This window comes from Ochotona curzoniae, unplaced genomic scaffold (assembly GCF_017591425.1).
Source record: "Ochotona curzoniae isolate NIBS_2020 unplaced genomic scaffold, NIBS_Ocur_1.0 contig_3520, whole genome shotgun sequence".
Taxonomy (NCBI): domain Eukaryota; kingdom Metazoa; phylum Chordata; class Mammalia; order Lagomorpha; family Ochotonidae; genus Ochotona; species Ochotona curzoniae.
Window position 1 is genome coordinate 31,386,514 of NW_024465894.1, and position 17,489 is coordinate 31,404,002.

The 17,489-nt window shown below is 53.9% G+C and overlaps 1 protein-coding gene across 1 annotated transcript; it reads left to right on the top strand.

Moving 5' to 3' along the window:
- Window positions 1–4,446: 4,446 nt before the first annotated feature.
- Window positions 4,447–10,617, top strand: PROKR2 (prokineticin receptor 2). The gene is made up of 2 exons (XM_040981205.1): window positions 4,447–4,904; window positions 9,921–10,617. The coding sequence occupies exons 1-2, from the start codon at window positions 4,447–4,449 to the stop codon at window positions 10,615–10,617; spliced, it is 1,155 nt and encodes a 384-aa protein (XP_040837139.1).
- The last annotated feature ends 6,872 nt before the right edge of the window (window positions 10,618–17,489 follow it).

Below are 17,489 nucleotides of genomic sequence, written 5' to 3' on the forward strand. Positions count from 1 at the left end.
AGAGTGCTTCTGAACCTGAAGGTGAGTGGCCTTGAGCTTCAAAGCAGGCACATGCATGTGCTGCAGGCAACTTTCTGCGTATGCCGACCGTCTCTCAAGACCCATGTCCCGTTCTGAGCAAGTGTGGCCTCTGGGTGACCTGCCATCGCTCTCCTTCCCCGCCTGTGACCCAACTCAGCCTCATGTTGGCCAGTTAAATGTGTTAACACCGAGCTGGTGTTTGAGACAGGCATGTTGAACTTGGGGCTCACTTTGACTTCTCCCTGGCTTGTATGTGTGTCTTGAGACATTTTCAGCTGGTAGCGATTCAAAAGCTGTCAAAACGGAACGAAACATCAGAGAAAAATGAATTTTCGTTGGAACGAAAAGCAAAGAAAAATACCATCTTGATTGATGGCTGGTAATACAAGCAAGACAGTGAGAGGCCACTGTGCTGGGCCACGTGGAAGCAGAGCTGACGGTCCCATCTGAGTGTCTTTGGTTTTCGTGTTGGCATTTTGTGGGAATATTAATCAAGAAGGACTACTCAAAGCGGCCAGGAAAATCTTACTGCTGTGAGGAATAAAAACCTTCCCAGGTGGAGCAGTTGGAGGGGGGGCTTGGCACACACTGGAGCCTGAGAACCGACAGTAGGGATGTGTCGGGTTCCCAGCGGCCTCAGCTGGAACACCCTCCGCTCCAGACACGGGGCTATGGCAGCCTGCTCTGTCTTCTGCTCGGTCCAGCTCTAACTTCCACCCCAACACTGCAACAGAGGCAGGCACATTCCCACAGCCAGAAGAGCATGTTCCCGACCTAACTCCTGATCACACCCGCCTTCCCCTTACACAAGAGAAACCACAGCTCTCCCAAATCCACGGGCACAGAAGGAGCCAAAGTCCCAGCCTTGCGAGCTTTAGAAATCAACCTCCCCCCACGAAAGCACCTGTGTCTGTTGGCTTTCTTGGCTAGCAAGCAACAGAACTCAGCTCGGGGTAAATTCAGCCCCAAAGAGAAGTTCACCGAACACACGTGCTGCTCACAGGATCACAGCAGCAGCTGGGCGAGCCGGGCAGGCGGTGCTGGAATCCGAGACACAGGAACTAAGTGGGGGGTCCTGTGTCTGCACCCTTTTGTCAGAAATCCGGCAGAAACTCACACTCGCTAGTTTGGGGCACGCCCCCCCAAGGGGCACACACAGCGTTTTTGGCTGGAGGTTTCCTCTAATTAAAGGATTCCACTCTGCCCACGGGCAGGGCACACATACCCCAGGAACCCAAGGATTCCCCACCAGATGCCACCATTTACAAGCTGCTACCCCCTCCCAATAGCCCCCTTTTGGGGAACCAAGTCTGCAGAACATGGACCTTTTGGGCAAACTCCTCTTGGAGAAACTCAAATCATAGCAGGTGAAAAAGCAGGAGCGCCAGGGAGTCTCCCAGCCCTAAGGCTTGTCACTATCATCTCTCTGGGAATTTCAAATTGCCAGCCCAAGTGGATGTCTGTAGTCTGGGATGTGTCCTCTTTAGCTTACGGGTTTTTTCATTTGCACTAAACAGAGTAGCTATAAAGCACTCACCTCCCAGACCCTCTCAAAAAATGGGAAGACTGGACAGCATGGAGTCTGCCTGAAACTGGAATCTGCTGTTAGCAAAGTGGAGAGCCCCAGTGGAAACCTGGCGGGGGTGGGGGACTGTCTTTAACAGCGGAGGGATCGTCCAAGGTGGACAGCACAAACTGGGGTGAGGGCCTCTGGGCCGGATCTTTGAACAGGGCACGCTGCTCCCAGCCCCAGCTTCCTCGCAGGGATTTTTCTCCTGCTACACCCACAATCCCACACTGTACCCCAAGTTCCTGCACAAGGAAGTGACCTTGGAGCAGATGCGGATGCTCGCCCTGCAAGGATGACCTGGACAGGGCGCCACGGCCAAGCGCAGGCGAAGGTGCCCAATCTTTGGAATCACAGCACGGATTCCGGGCTGCTGTGGTCCAGGGCACACCCCCTGTGCAAAGGCGTAGAAACACCCGGTAGGGGTCAGCCCTGCAGCCTGGGGACCCACGCCAGAGCGGCGGCAGCTTCGGCTGCCCCGCGACCACGGCGTGGTGCTGGACCCTGGCTTTCCCCGACCCCAGCGCACAGGCGGGCGGGGGACACTCCCTCCCCGGCGGCGTCGAGCGTGGGGCGGGGCGCAAGGGCGGGTGCCAGACGGTGGGCAGAGCGGCGGGGCGGAGCGCCAACTCCTGCGGGAAAGAAGACCGCCACGCGGCGGGGAGGCGCGCCGGGCAAGAAAGAAAAGGGAGAGGCACACGCGTTCCCCGACCCCCGACAAGCACAAACCCAGCTGCAAGTTCAGGGCCACATCCCTAGGCGGGAACGGAGCGTCCTGGCTCGCGTGATCTGCGCTCGAGCCGCGAGGTAGCCACGCACATCACGGCTAGCGGTGGAGACAGGTGAGCGCTCAGGCAGGCGCAGCCTGGGCATCCCCAGGCAAGGGGCTCTGATGCCCGCTTTTGCTTTGCGTTCCAGCACTCTCAGGATGAGCCTGGGCTCCCTGGAAGGCGAAGCGGGCAGGGAGCTGTAGGATGGGACTGGGGGGTGCGGGCGAGCACGCGCGGAGGGAGCCCGAGACTGCACGGAAGGAACACGAGCCCCTGCCCCTGCCCGAAAGGTGAGCCAAAGAGAACTGGCACGATCCCGGTGCGCCACGTTCTCCCCGCACCCCACGTTGCCTTGCAGCCCGGAAGCGGGCTCTGCTTCTGCAGCAGGCGGTTCTGACTTGGGTCTTGCCCTTGGCCAGGCAGCGTCTCCCGATCCCGCCCGCCCGCATGGGGAGTTTGCCGAAGACGGAGGGACCACCGGAGCGGCTCGGTAGCGGCCGGGAGGGAGGACATAACAACGGAAATGGGGTCAGGACGTGCTCCTCACCGGCAGCATCTTTTCGTTGGGGCTTAGGGCTGAAGCGCTGCCGGGCTGGGAAGCCGGGAAGCCGGGAAGCCGGCGGGAACCGCTCTCTGGCTTTTCCAGCTCCAGCTGAGTGGGGTATCTGGGGATTGAGGTATCGCGGGCGACCCGATGGGCACAAATGCCACTGTGTCTGGAACATCGCCTCTCAGAGATTTTCGCCTCCGGCTTGCAACTGGAGGACACATCGCAGCGTGGGTGTCATGGGTGTCGCTGTACCTCTGTGACTCCTGTCGCTTTTTGTCTGCATCTAGCCGCCTGCACCTTGCAGCTCCAGCCCTTGGGTGATTTCCTTGTGTGCTGGGGCGAAGGGACGGCTAAGGATTAGCCACGGGGCCCCATTCAGCAGATGTGGGGTTCAGCTTCTTTCCTCCAGCTACACCCCGGGGTGTCCTGTGCTCTGGGGGGTGCGGAACTTAAGGGTTGGTTGGTTGTTCGTTTGTTTTTGGCTTTGTTTTTTGTTTGTTTGTTTGTTTGTTTAGTTTCCTCTGCTGTGGGCATCTTGAGGCAGTAAGAACCTGGGGACTTGGCAGGGAAGGGCAATACCACCCTCAGACCCTCCTGGGGATCCCTTCCTCACACTTGGGGGCTGTTTCCAGTTAAGTCGAACCTTGATCACCCCTACTTCTGGCGGTCGCAGACCTTGGGGAGCAGTGATGGTGCCTCCAGGGCAGAGTTGACTGGGGGGTGGGGGGTGAAGGGAGCAGGAAATTGATCAAATAGTGGATGCTGGGGTTGCAAGACTTCTATAGCAGGTTCCCAGAGAACAAGGGTTGGAGAGAAGCCCTTCCCACCCCGGCGCCCTCCCCCTGAAGCACCCTGCTCAGGGCCTGGTGCGCAGTAGCAGTTTCCCAGAGGCCTCTGCTATGTGCCAGGGCCACAGGAATTCGCTTTACAGGAAGATCGGGATCCTTAGAGCATAAATCAGTGGTTCGGCATGATTCATCCTCTCCATGTGAAAATGGGTAGTGTGATTCCCAAGCCCGTGGTTTGGCCAGGACAAAAGGGAACAGTGCCCAGCCTTGAGGAAAGGACCCCCGGGAACCCTGGCCTCCTGTTTCATTGCCCTTGGCCAACAGATGGTCCGAGAATGTGACCGCTGGAGAAGCCGGGGCTGGGTGCCAGAAGCAGTCTTGGGAAACTTCCAGAAGATCCCCGGGGCTCCAGGTGGGGAAAGGACAGAAGCTCAGCTTGGTGTCTCTGGAAGCGTCCAGTCCACCCTGCACCCTGGGCGGACAGTGGAGAGCTCAAGTCTCTCGCCCCTGCACTCTGGGTAACTCTGAGTCGACAGAGTGCTGGGGAACTCCACAGGGGTGCCTCCAGGTGTTCTGCACGTGACCCACTGCTTGTGTCTCCTTCCAGGACCCACGATGGAGTGTCAGCTCTTCTCAGGGTTGGGAACATGGTCCTAGGCTCGTCAGTGCTGTGAGACCAAGATCCAGAACCCTAGCTTAGTGCACCCCAACCTTCAACTCGCTCATTACCCACCACCTACAGACATCACCATGGCAACCCACCACGGAAACACCAGCTTTGCACCCAACTTTAATCCTCCCCAAGACCATGCGTCATCCCCTCCCTTCAACTTGAGCTACAGTGATTACGACCTCCCCCTGGAAGAGGAAGAGGACATGACCAAGACCCGGACCTTCTTCGCAGCCAAGATCGTCATCGGCGTGGCCCTGGCAGGCATCATGCTGGTCTGCGGCATCGGCAACTTTCTCTTCATCGCTGCCCTCGCCCGCTACAAGAAACTGCGCAACCTCACCAATCTGCTCATTGCTAACCTGGCCATCTCCGACTTTCTGGTGGCCATCGTCTGCTGCCCCTTCGAGATGGACTACTACGTGGTGCGCCAGCTCTCCTGGGAGCATGGTCACGTGCTCTGCGCCTCCATCAACTACCTGCGCACCGTCTCTCTCTACGTCTCCACCAATGCCCTGCTGGCCATCGCCATTGACAGGTGAGGGCAGGGGGTGGGGGTGGGGATCAGAGACGGGGGCCAGGCTGGGCCGGGCTGCCACTTTCCTCACTACAGCTCTAGCGGGCTGGTGCCGAATGCTCACTGATGGGCCAGGAGGTCAGAGGGAACTTTATTTCTCCAGTCGTGTTCTCTTCCTCTAAGTAGGAGCACGAGTGATGCTCCTGAGCCCCCCCCAACTCTGGGCCCTGCCCCCCAATACCACACCTGCTTCAGATACCAGTGGGTCACATGGTAGCAGGTGACATCAAACACAAAGGCAAAGGTAGAAAGTGTAGACAGATACTACTTAAAAAGAAAGGGACCACTAACTAGCGTGGCTTCCAGTCAGTTAAAATATACCAAGTGTTTCCTGTACCCATTACTCAGATGGAAACATAAGCTTCCCATCACCTAGGAAACATCCTAAGGCCCTTACCATTCACTCCTCCCACTCTGGACAAATGACTGACCTGATTTCCACCCTATTAGCTCAGCCTTGCTCATTCTTTAGTATCAGCAAAAAGGACTGAGACACTGTATACTCTTTTAAGATTGGCTTTATTTATTTGAGAGGATTAGAGAGAGACATAACATCCTCCATCTGTTGGTTCAGTCCCCAAATGACTGCAACAGCTGTGACGAGGCTGGGCCAAATCTGGGAGCCAGGAGCTTCTTCCAGGTCTCCCACACGGGTGGCAGGGCCACCTGCATATGGACCATCTGCTGCTGCTTTCCCAGACACATAGGCAGGGGGCTGGATTGGAAAAGGAGCAGCCATGACGCAAATTGATGCCCATGTGGAATGCCCGGATGTTGCAGGCAACAGCTTAACCTGCTGCACCACAACACCAGACACACTGTGTACTCTATTTCCCAGTGACTTTGCTAAACTACTGGTTTTCAAATGAGAACATAGGCCCGACACAGTAGCCTAGAAGCCAAAATCCTTGCCTTGCATGAGCCAGGATCCCATGAGTGCCGGTTCTAATCCCGGCCACCCTATTTCCCATCCAGCTCCCTGCTTGTGGCCTGGGAAAGCAGTCAAGGGCGGCCCAAAGCCTTGGGACCCTGCACCCACGTGGCAGACCTGGAAGAGGTGCCTGGCTCCTGGCTTTGGATCAGTGCAGCTCCAACCATTGCGGCCACTTAGGGAATGAATCAGAGGACAGAAGATCTTCTTCTCTGTATATCTGTATATTCAATAAGAATAAATAAACCTTTAAAATTAGATAACTTGCTTTGTTGCATAGATGGGTGTGTTCATTTGCATACACTTGCATTGAATGGTCCAAATTTACAGGAACAGCCAATGACGAAGCCTGCGTGTCTCCCAGGGTTCTGAAGGGGCTGTTGGTGTCACACACTCGTGAGCTGAGGTGAAATTCTCACTCACAATGTACTTAATTCATTCTTTCTTTTTTTTCTTAATTAAGATTTATTCATTTTTTTTTGGAAAGCTAGATTTACAAAGAGAAGGAAAGCCAGAAAGATCTTCCATTCGCTAGTTCACTCCCCAAGTGGCTTATAAAAGCTGGAGCTGAACTGATCCAAAACCAGGAGCCAGGTACTTCTTCCTGGTCTCCCACACAGGTGCAGGATCCCAAGCCTTTGGGCCATCCTCAACTGCTTTCCCAGGCCACAAGCAGGGAGCTAGATGGGAAGTAGGGCTGCCGGGATTAGAACCGGCACCCGTATGGGATCCCAGTATGTGCAAGGTGAGGATTTAGCCACTGAGCGATTGCACCCTGCCTCACCTCTCCCTTTATTTCCTTTTGTCTCTTTTCACCTCTTCAAATGTGTTCCCCAGGCTATTTAGGCCAAATTCCTCAGGGGAAACGATGTCCGATTCCGGGGCCTCAGCCCAACCCACTGCAGGGGAACTGTTTGGGGATAGGACCCAGAAATCTGCATCCAGTTTCTTGGGTGACTGATGCTCACTGAGGTGAGCAGCATCACTCATGGCCTCGTCCTGCTGAGACCTCAGCGTCCACAGTGTTGCTTTGGGGTTTCTGAGGAAGCCATAGCTCTGGTACAGCCTCACAAACAGAAGAGATTCCATTTTCATCGTAAACTGACTCTGCCTGGTTGGCCTCTTAGTTCCATGGGAACACCTGCCATCTTCAGTTCCCACCCTGGAAAAAGCCACCATCAGCCGTGGCTTCTCTCCATATCCCACCTTTACCCCATCCCTGGTGCTCAGGCCCGCACCACATCCCAACAATTTTCCCATCATGTCTCAGAGCATCATGGCTGGAATCTGTCAGTTTCCCCTAACCCATCCATTCCCTCCCTGGGGCTTGCAACGTGCCCTGAGACCCAACACCACCCGCCCCCGACAGAGTATCACCCTCGATGACTTTTCCTCAAATATCCCACGGCTTACAAAGTCTTACAGAGAACCTTTTCAGGAAGCCCGGGGCTTTGAGTGCTGTAACCAGGCCTTCCATCTTCTGCCTCCACAGTGGCAGGCACAGAACCTTGGCTCGCTTCACTTCCCAAACAGATGCTGAGACAAGGATTCATGTGCAGGCAGCCCAGGAATCCCTAGTGGGCAGGGAAGCGACCGACAGAGGGCGCGTGGTTACACGCTGTCCACCTGCAGCCAGGGTGATGGCAGCTGAGAATTCTTGCAGGTGGGAGGGGGGAGGGGGCTCTCCTAAATGTCAGTGAGAGCGGCTCTGGAAATACCGTGTTCGAGGGGATGCTGGAAGCCTTGAGGCAAAGACATGCAGATGTTGACAGAGCAAGTGGACAGGTGTGCACTGAAACAACAACGCTGAAGGGACAAGAGACCAACAGCACGTGCTGCAAGCTAGTGGCCCTGCAGCAGGCTGCCGGGTCCTGCCGTGTGCCCTGGCTCTGCATGTGGAAACGCAGAGCCGTGCAAGGCATCGCCATTGATGTCACAAGGCTTGTCTTCGTCCCAAGCACTGGCACTCATGACACAAAGACCAATCACAAGATGCATGAGCAGGCGCTTAAGGGAGGACTTGCTCATCGCGTCATCAATACAGTCCAGGAAAGCTTTGCTGGGAAAGAGGTTGAGGACACGGGTGCTGTTCCCATCGGCTCCTAGTCACCTCCACGCTGAATGGGGCATCGTCTCACCCGAAACAATACAAGAAGGCCACACACAGGGCAGGGTCTCAGCCCCGTGGCTCTTCAGCTGTGGAAGGGTGCAAACATGAGGCTCTGCAGAGGCTGGAGGAGGGGGGCAACCTTGGTTCGTGTGGAGCAGGCGACTTTTATGAGCTGTCAGGTTGAGACCTCGAGGGTGCAGCTGGCTGTGGAATGGGCTGGACAGAGGGGTTTTCTCCCTGGGAAGGGAAGTGCAGAAAGGGCAGGAGCCCAGGCACTCACGGCCTTGGAGGCAGCACATTGAATTTCCAGCCTCACAACACAAGCGCCCGAGGTTCAATTGCAATTGAAACGTAAAGCAGAGTGATGAGAAAGACGGTTGGGCAAACTCTCAGCTTTGCCCCAATGACTCTGGTATTTGGAGGATGGGGAATGACATCTGTAGGCATGGGGCCCCCTTCCTGCTGAATCCCAGCCCCTTTTAGGCTTGAGTGTGGTGACACTGCAGTAGTCCTTGGTGAGACTAGTCTGTCCTACAGTGCGGAAACACCAGCAGAGCCACCTAGTGTCAGTTCTGTGTACTGCAGCCAGAATAGCTGGCTCCTGCCAGACAGGCCCCGGGGTGGTGAGCTTGCGAGGACACTTAACTTGGACTCCAACAGAAGTCCAGCTGTATTGTCCTGCTTATGTAATGCAGACTGACACCTAGTGGGAGGGATCAAAAATCCTCAAACTCTGCCTAAGTGTGGCACCCAGCTCCCTCTCTGAGACGTACAACCCTTCCTTCTCTTTGTATTATAAGATAATTGGGGCTGGCACCATGGTATGGTAAGTTGCAGTGCTGGACCCCAAATGGGTGATGGTTTAAGTTCCGACTCCTCTTTTTACTGAATCGGCTCCCCTTCCTGTCCAGCTCCCTGCTAATATTCCTAGGAAAGCAGCAGGAGATGGTTCAAGTCTTTGGTCTCCTGAACACACATGGGAGACCCAGGAGAGGCTCTGGCTCCTGCATTCAGACCTGCCCAGCATCAGCCATTGTGGCCATTTGGGGGAGTGAACCAACAGGTGCAAGAGCCCTTTCTCTCTGTAACTCTACTTTTCAAATAAAAGTAGACAAAAAAAAATTTTTTTTAAGTTGTGAGACAATTGAAATGAAGAGTTTGAAAGTATTGCATTCTGGGCCTGGTGTGGTAGCCTAAGAGGCTAAAGTCTTCACCTTGCATGTGCCAGGATCCCATATGGGTGCTGGTTCTAAATCCTGGCAGCCTCACTTTGCATTCAACTCCCTGCTTGTGGCCTGGGAAAGCCATTGAGGACGGCCCAAGGCCTTGGGACCCTGCACCTCGTGGGAGACCTGCAAGAGGCTCCGGGCTCCTGGCTTCAGATCAGTGTGGCTCTGGCTGTTGTGGCTGCTTAAGGAGTGAATCATCAAACGGAAGATCTAACAACAACAACAAAAAACTGTATTACATTCTTGGGCAGAATGGTGAGACTGAAACCCAAAGTAGTACACTCAGAATCCTTACAACCGTAACGGTTTATTTTTTCACGAGCACCTACTGCATACCTCCCATGCATTGCTGCATTGAATGTTCATGGAAGTCCTGCAGGTGTCGCCTTACCTCATGTTCCATTTGAGGAAATGAATATCAGAGAGACTGGGTAACTGACTCATGCTAGAACCCAGAGCTAGCCAGGGGAAAAGGCCAGAACAAGATTTCTTCAGCCTGTTTGACCTGAAAACCTGTACTCTCTCTCCCACATCACCTCCCTACACCAAGTGCCAAGTGTTGCTAAAATAAGATGAGGCCTGGGGAGACTGGAGACGGATGCATAAGGATTCACTGAGCCGGTGTGTCGGCTTTGGTGTGTCTGGGGTTGGTTCAAAACCAGCAGTGTTTCCACTAAAACCGTTGCTTTGTCCCTCTCCCAAACCAGGTATCTTGCCATCGTGCACCCCTTGAAGCCACGGATGAATTACCAGACGGCCTCCCTTTTGATCGTGGCCGTCTGGGCCGTGTCCCTCCTCATCGCTATCCCCTCGGCCTACTTCACCACCGAGACGGTCCTGCTCATCGCCAGGAGCCAGGAGAAGATGTTCTGCGGCCAGATCTGGCCCGTGGACCAGCAACTCTACTACAAATCCTACTTCCTCTTCATCTTTGGCCTGGAGTTCGTGGGGCCGGTACTCACCATGGCCCTGTGCTACGCGAGGATCTCCCGGGAGCTGTGGTTCAAGGCGGTGCCGGGCTTCCAGACGGAGCAGATCCGCAAGCGGCTGCGTTGCCGCCGGCGGACGGTGCTGGTGCTCATGGGTGTCCTCACGGCCTACGTGCTGTGCTGGGCGCCCTTCTACGGCTTCACCCTGGTGCGCGACTTCTTCCCCACGGTCTTCGTCAAGGAGAAACACTACCTCACCGCCTTCTACGTCGTCGAGTGCATCGCCATGAGCAACAGTATGATCAACACCATTTGCTTCGTGGCGGTCAAGAACAACACCATCAAGTACTTCAAGAGGATGCTGCTGCTCCACTGCCGTCCCTCCCACCAAGGGAGCAAGTCCAGCGCTGACCTTGACCTCAAAACCAGCGGCATGCCCGCCACGGAAGAGGTGGACTGTATCAGGCTGAAGTGACCCACTGGCGTGTCGTATCTGCTCAGAGCATCACATGCCATTCGCCAGGTGCCCCGGGGCTGCTTGGGCAAGGACAGCCGGGATGATGGTTCTCAGCCAGAAGCTGCAAGGACACTGCAACCACAGTGGCCAACACTTCCTGACGCCCGCTGAACACCCACTGTACGCAGTCACACCATGAGCGGCAACTCACTTGTCTGAAATCCTACTATGTGCAAACCACGCCAGTGGGACTCGACAAGGACAACAGGAGCTAATATTGAGCAAAGGCATTTAAAAACAAAACAGAAAAGCAGATCCAGGGAACCGTCAGACTGTGCAACCAGACGGGGATAAATGAGAGAGAGACCCACGCTCCCTGCTGCCCTCGTCCTCTATGCACAGGAATGTGTAATGGTTATAGAAGGCGCTTGGACACAATGGCAGGTGCAGTTCATCTGTGTGGGCTTGGCAGCCTCATGGAGAGATGGTGGGCCCTCCCACCCAGCTCCTGTCCTTGCCTAGGCAGTCTCTAGGCTTCTGGCTACCAGAAAAGTGTTTTGCTTGCAACCAGGCCAGGCTCCAATGGCTTTGTTTCCAAGGAAAGAATCAAAACTTCTTTCTGACCAGTGCTTGAGAGTGCCGCATTCCTTTGGGCAATGAGATGGATGTGTCAGCCTTCTGAACCCCTCCGTGCGAAGGTTCTGCCCTGGATGCCCTGTTTTGCTTTCGTGAAGTGGGAATGAGGAAAACATCCCATCGTGTCTGCCCCAGACCTATGGGAGAAGCCACATGGCAGCCAAGCCTGGCCTTCAACCATCCGAGTGATAAGGCAGGCTGGGGAGAGCCCTTCTCTGGAACCGCCACCCTCAGTGGTGGGTACAGGGAAACACCCCTTCTCCTGCAGACTCAGCTAACCCCTTCCCCCGGGGGCAGCTCATCACACTGCGGCTGAGCAGAACCCCCGCCCGGCTTCTACTCGGAACGTTTAGCCTCAGAGGCGCAGAGAGCCTGGACTCCTAACCTCCTTGGGGTCTCGGTTGTGGTCAGTTGTCCTTGTCAGCTGCCGTCAGCACAGCCGGCTCCGTGTGAGCAGAAGTTCTGGGCTCCCGTGCGGCTCAGGTGACTTGTGAGTCTCCACGTTTCTTCCTGATTCATTCTGTAGCTGAGTCTACACAAGCGGCACGTGGTTTAGGGTTGAACCTCTCTCCTTTAGTCCTAACTTTCTATAGGGAAGGGAATACTCAGCTGTCTGCCTATTTGGGTTTTTTGCTTAATCATCTGTTAGTTCTTTTTTCCTGCTGTGAACTTTTGACCACTGTTTTTAATCTCTCAGTATCCCACAGATCCCCGATAGTCCAATCACTGTCCCATCGCAAAAGGCAACATCGCTGCTGGATTAGCCTACGCAAAAGCATTCATGAATTCTGACTTTAAAAAACAAATGCGGGGCCCGGCGCAGTGGCGCAAGTGGTTAAGGTCCTCACCTTGCACGCCTGGGATCCCATATGGGCGCCGGTTCTAATCCTGGCAGCCCCGCTTCCCTTCCAGCTCCCTGCCTGTGGCCTGGGAAAGCAGTCGAGGATGGCCCAAGGCTTTGGGACCCTGCACCCGCGTGGGAGACCCGGAAGAGGCTCCTGGCTTCGGATCAGCATAGCATCGACCGTTGTGCTCACTTGGGGAGTGAATCATCGGACGGAAGATTTTCCTCTCTGTCTCTCCTCTCTGTATATCTGCCTTTCCAATGAAAAAATAATAAAAATAAAATCTTAAAAAACAAATGCATTCCAAAGCTAAGCAAATTACCTATGTTTTGGCAAAATAGAATAATAACTGTATTATATGTATTACCCCACCCACCCTGGCTCTTCTTGTAGAATTCTCTTAGACTGTGTGCCAATTAAGTCTGTTAATAGAACTCATCCCCTTTCCTCTTTATCCTAAGATGTACCATCCTGCTTTCATTGACATGTAACTGAAAAGGCTTGCAGATATCAGTGTGTACTTGTGATTTTCCAGTGAATAAAAGTGTGATGTTATCAAATGAAAATGCTAGTACAGGAATCTCAGCCTTGGGGTACAAGTGTTTTTCTTGCTTATCTTTTCTATCTACATCTTTTTAATTTTATCTTTTCTATATATCATATCTATATAATAGCCAATACATAGATATCAATGAAGACATAGCCATTGTGGCAGTTCAACATTGAAACACAGAAGGCATTTTTAGAAATCCGGCAGCGCATACCAGCCCCTGACCTTGTCCCATTCGTCCCTCGGGTTTAGTGTCTGAAGGTCAGCAGGGCTCACTCCACTGTGCCAGTGGCACCCTTTCATTTCAGAAATGGAGGCATCTTTGGTAGGAAGCTGGACTGTTTCCAGCTGACAGTCCATGTCTGCTGAAGGAACATTGTGATGGGTCACCAGTTCCACAGCTGGAATGTAAAAAGGGAAAGACGACGCAGTTTCTTGATGGTTGCAGACGTGTGGCTGGTCACACGGTCAGAATGTGAACAGGAAAGGGCAGATGTGCGCAGAATGGCTAAAACGCTCTTAGAGAGTCTTCTTCAGCATCTCAGACGTAAAATAAATTGCTTCTCAGATTGAAGAATCAATAGATGACTTCCAGCTCTGCAGCCTGAAAACCAATTCCAGATTTAACAAGGAAGCATGTGACAAGTAGGAGGTGATGAGAAAACCCAAGTGAATTCAGTTTCCAAGGGGAAAGGATGGCTTTGGACCAAGTCCTGCAAATATCAGCATCACCTCTCCCTTGGGCTGGACAGGACTCACTCACACACACACACACACACACACACACACACACACACACACACACACACACACACATCAATAGGACAACAGACCAGGGCAAGCTTTTAAACGTGTATCATTCAGCATCTGCTTCATCAGCTAATCTTGGCTGATGAGCACAGGGTGCAGCCCACCCCTGGCTGCTTTTTAAGCAGCCAGCACCATCTTTACTCAGGCGACTAGTGCGCCCATTGGACTCTGGGCTTTTCCTGCTGGCCACCCACCAATGAACTCTGGGGACTTGGGGGTGACAAATTAGTGCCTAGGGACATCCATGGATACAGGCACTATACGTGTAAGTGAGAAATGAATCCTTGCGGACACCTAACAATGGGGCCACTGTACTGGTGGTATGGAGGGGAGACATTGGAACATCTGAATGGTCAGACTGATTCACCAGCCCACATGGGAGTCCTGAGATGGGCATGTTAATGCAGAGCATTGCTGACCACCCCACACCAGTCCATGTGAAAGCTAGGGCTGAGGGCCTGTCTAGCACAGCTAGATTCAAGGACCTGATTGAGTGTTGGACCAGGGGACAGGTCGCATTAGGCAGGGCCATGACACTAACCAGCATGCGAGAGAACCAGCCCCAGGAGTAGATTCTGTGGAGGATAAGTGGGCCCAACCCTATGGAAATACAAGACCTGCTAGTTAGCTCAAGAGCTGGGGTAGTAACTGGCTGAACTAGGTGTGAACATGGAACTCGCCAACATTCACGGGTACTGGGGTTGAGTACAGGCTGAGCAGGTCCAAGCTGCAGCACCTGCATGTGCATCCTAAAACAGGATGTAGTGCAGGCCAGCCCACAACACCACCAGCTCATACAAAGGCCAAGATGGAGGGGTATACTATGCCGGGCAAGGGCCTAGCACCTGCTGGAGCATGTGAGATCTGGGTCTGAGAGTGGGCTGAGTCAGGGAACCTGGGGAACTCTCCTATTCGGCCATAGCTCCCACTGGTGAGCATGTGTTCTAGACCTAGGGGTCAGGCAAGCTGGGCAAGGTAGCCCCACCCATTGGCAAGTGTGTGGGTTGGTTTTGGAAGGGGGCAGACTTGGCAGGGCCAAGCAGACCTTAGCCCACTGGTGAGTGTAGAAACCAGGCTGAAGTGCAGGTCATTCCGGGCTAGGGTATCACACCTACTGGTTCAGATGAGCTGGGGGTGGGAGCAGACTGAGGAGGACTGGGTTGCAGCACCTGCCAGCGTTGGGCCTGGGGGCTGGCTAGGTCAGACCAGCTTGCAACCTCCAAAGACAAAGGCTAAGGCAGATGAGGGGCTATGCCAGGCCAGGTCAGAGCAACCACTGGCACTGGCACTGGCGTGAGATCTGTGGAGGAGAGCAGGCCTGGCTGGGGAGCAAAGGGGACAGTTGTGATTCCCTTTGGAGAGCACAAGGGCCAGGGTGTGGGCTGCAGTCTGGTCTGGATATAGCTGCAGAATTGCTCGGTATGTGTGTGGGCTGGGTATGGGATGTGGCACACTGTGCTAGAATCCGGCACCCACTGGTATTTGTGAGAATCAGGGCCCCCAATGAGCCATGTGTGAGCTTTGTCTGGGTATAAACCAGGCTTGGCTGGGCAGTAGCACCCAACAACAAGAACCGGAATGGGTGAGGGCCAGTAAGGAAAGGTCACTGTTCCTACTAGGACAGGAGGTGGACTAGCACATGGCCCCACCCGTGTGCACGAGACCTGGCACTGGGAGAAATCTGAATGGGGGAGCGTGGGGAACTCCTCTGTTGGGACTCGCTCCATGCAGGTGACTTCAAGAACCAAGACAGAGAGCATCCCAGACTAGGCTAAAATATGGTAACCCCCAGCATACATTTGGCACAGGTCAGGGGGCAGGCCAGACTGGGTCAGTCCATATCACCAACTGGTGAATCCTAGTACCAGAATGGAGTGTGGGTCAGGCTGGATCAAGGTGCAATACCAGCCAGTCCACATAAGGGCTGGGACTTGGGGCTGGGAGGGCTGGGTTGGCTAGGCTGTAGCCCTCACCAGTGTGAGCTGGAATTGGGGATGGGCCTGGCCAAGCCAACCTACAGCACCCACTGGCAAATGCAGAGGTGAGGCAGGCTATATTGGGCCACAGCACCCAACCAACACATGAGAAACCCAGGGGGTGACGGAGATGGCCCCAGCGAGGGGACTGTGAGGTGCCTCCTGCTGGACCACTACTCCCACTGGTGAGCATGAGAGCCAGGATGGGGGCAAACCAAACCAGGCAGGGCCACATCCGATGACCTACATGTGAGCTGGATCAGGGAAAAGCCAGGCTGGGCTGACTGTACCTTCTGGTACATGCATAAGCCAGTGTGGGTGTGGATTGATTGGGCTTTGTCACAACATCAATTGGCAGATGCTGGCACAGGGCGCAAATTCTGTCGGGCACAGGCATGGCATAGACAGATGGTGGCACCCACTGGCACCAGTGTGGACTAGATAGTGGGGCTGGTTGGGACGAACTAGGCTTGAATGTCAATCAACATGTATGAGAGCTGAATGGGATGTGGGACAGACTGCAGTCTGCGGTACATTCTGGCAAGCATGGGAACCAGGGCAGGGGACAGGCCTGGTGGGGGTTATTGCGGGTCACTCCAACTAGGCTGCAGCTCCCACTGGTTTATGTGAAGGCCGAGTATGTGGTGGGCAGGATTGGGCTTGGCTCTAACACACATTGGGATGTGTGCAACACACGGCTGGAGACAGAACTGACCCAGCAATTGCAACTACTAGTGTGTGCATAGGCTGATTTGGGTAACAGACTGTGCCGGACCCTGTATTGGCAAACACACACAAGAATCAGGTCTGGGATGGCCTCAGATGAGGTTTATTTGGTGACTCCCTACTAACTGAACCACTGGACTCAGAACTCCAATCATGGAGAGAACTGCAGGTTCCATGGTCTGCATGGAGTGCATGCGTCAGAGCTGGACCCCCTCAGTTGCTCAGGTAAAGCAGTAGACAGCATATCCAAATGTACATGGAGGATATGGCAGTACATTGGAGCCTCCAGGGGACACGTGGTACAATAGCAGAGGACAAAAGACAGAACAAAGTGATCAACTACCCCAGCCAATCGTTGACAGTGAAGACGGAGACACTAAGGTGGACTATAGCAGCCCGGGGATTCGGGAGAGATTTCATCGTGATTAGAGTGGTGGGATCGCCAGCAATTCAGGGCTGTTGAACTACCAAAACCTCTTGAGAACTTCATGGCATTGTAAATTTCTATTTTTCTTCCCGTTGTTGATTTTGTTTTGTGGCTTTTCATTTAAGGGGATGTATAGTAACTGGGTAAGGGAGACTAACACATCCAGACGTGAGGGTGCAGGGCAGTGTGCATCTCTACTTCCACATCAAAGATGGACTACGAATGAAACTATCAGTATCTTAACAATAGGATGCTGGACTCTGCCATTGTCCATGATGAACATGTGACTGCTTATAAAGTGCTGTGCTATAGTAATAACATAGGGGAATTTGGTAGGGGGAGGGGACTTGGACAGGGGGCAGGGGAAATCCCAGGGCCTGTGGGACTGTATCATAGAATGACGATAATAATTTTAAAAGAAGTTAAAGGGCCCGGCGCGGTGGCGCAAGTGGTTAAAGGTCCTCGCCTTGCAAGCCCGGGATCCCATATGGGCGCCGGTTCTAATCCTCGCAGCCCCGCTTCCCTTCCAGTTCCCTGCCTGTGGCCTGGGAAAGCAGTCGAGGACAGCCCAAAGCTTTGGGACCCTGCACCCGTGTGGGAGACCCGGAAGAGGCTCCTGGCTTCGGATCGGCATAGCATTGGCCGTTGCGCTCACTTGGGGAGTGAATCATCAGACGGAAGATCTTCCTCTCTGTCTCTCCTCTCTGTATATCTGCCTTTCCAATGAAAAAATAATAAAAAATAAATCTTTAAAAAAAAAAAAAGTGTATCATCCAGCACCATCGCTCCTTGGGTGAGGATGTCTGAACGCCAGGTAAGGAAACCACTTGCTGAAGGTTGCACAGCCAACACCTGCTGAATCAAAGGCATTGCCTACAAGGTTAATGCTAGTCAGTGACCTGGAGTTCACTGCACTGCTT

Excerpts from the sequence above, each read along its gene's own strand:
- PROKR2 (XM_040981205.1), top strand. The coding sequence starts at position 4,447 with ATGGCAACCCACCACGGAAACACCAGCTTTGCACCCAACTTTAATCCT. Across the intron at positions 4,905-9,920 it reads CTGGCCATCGCCATTGACAG|GTATCTTGCCATCGTGCACC; the intron begins GTGAGGGCAGGG and ends CTCCCAAACCAG.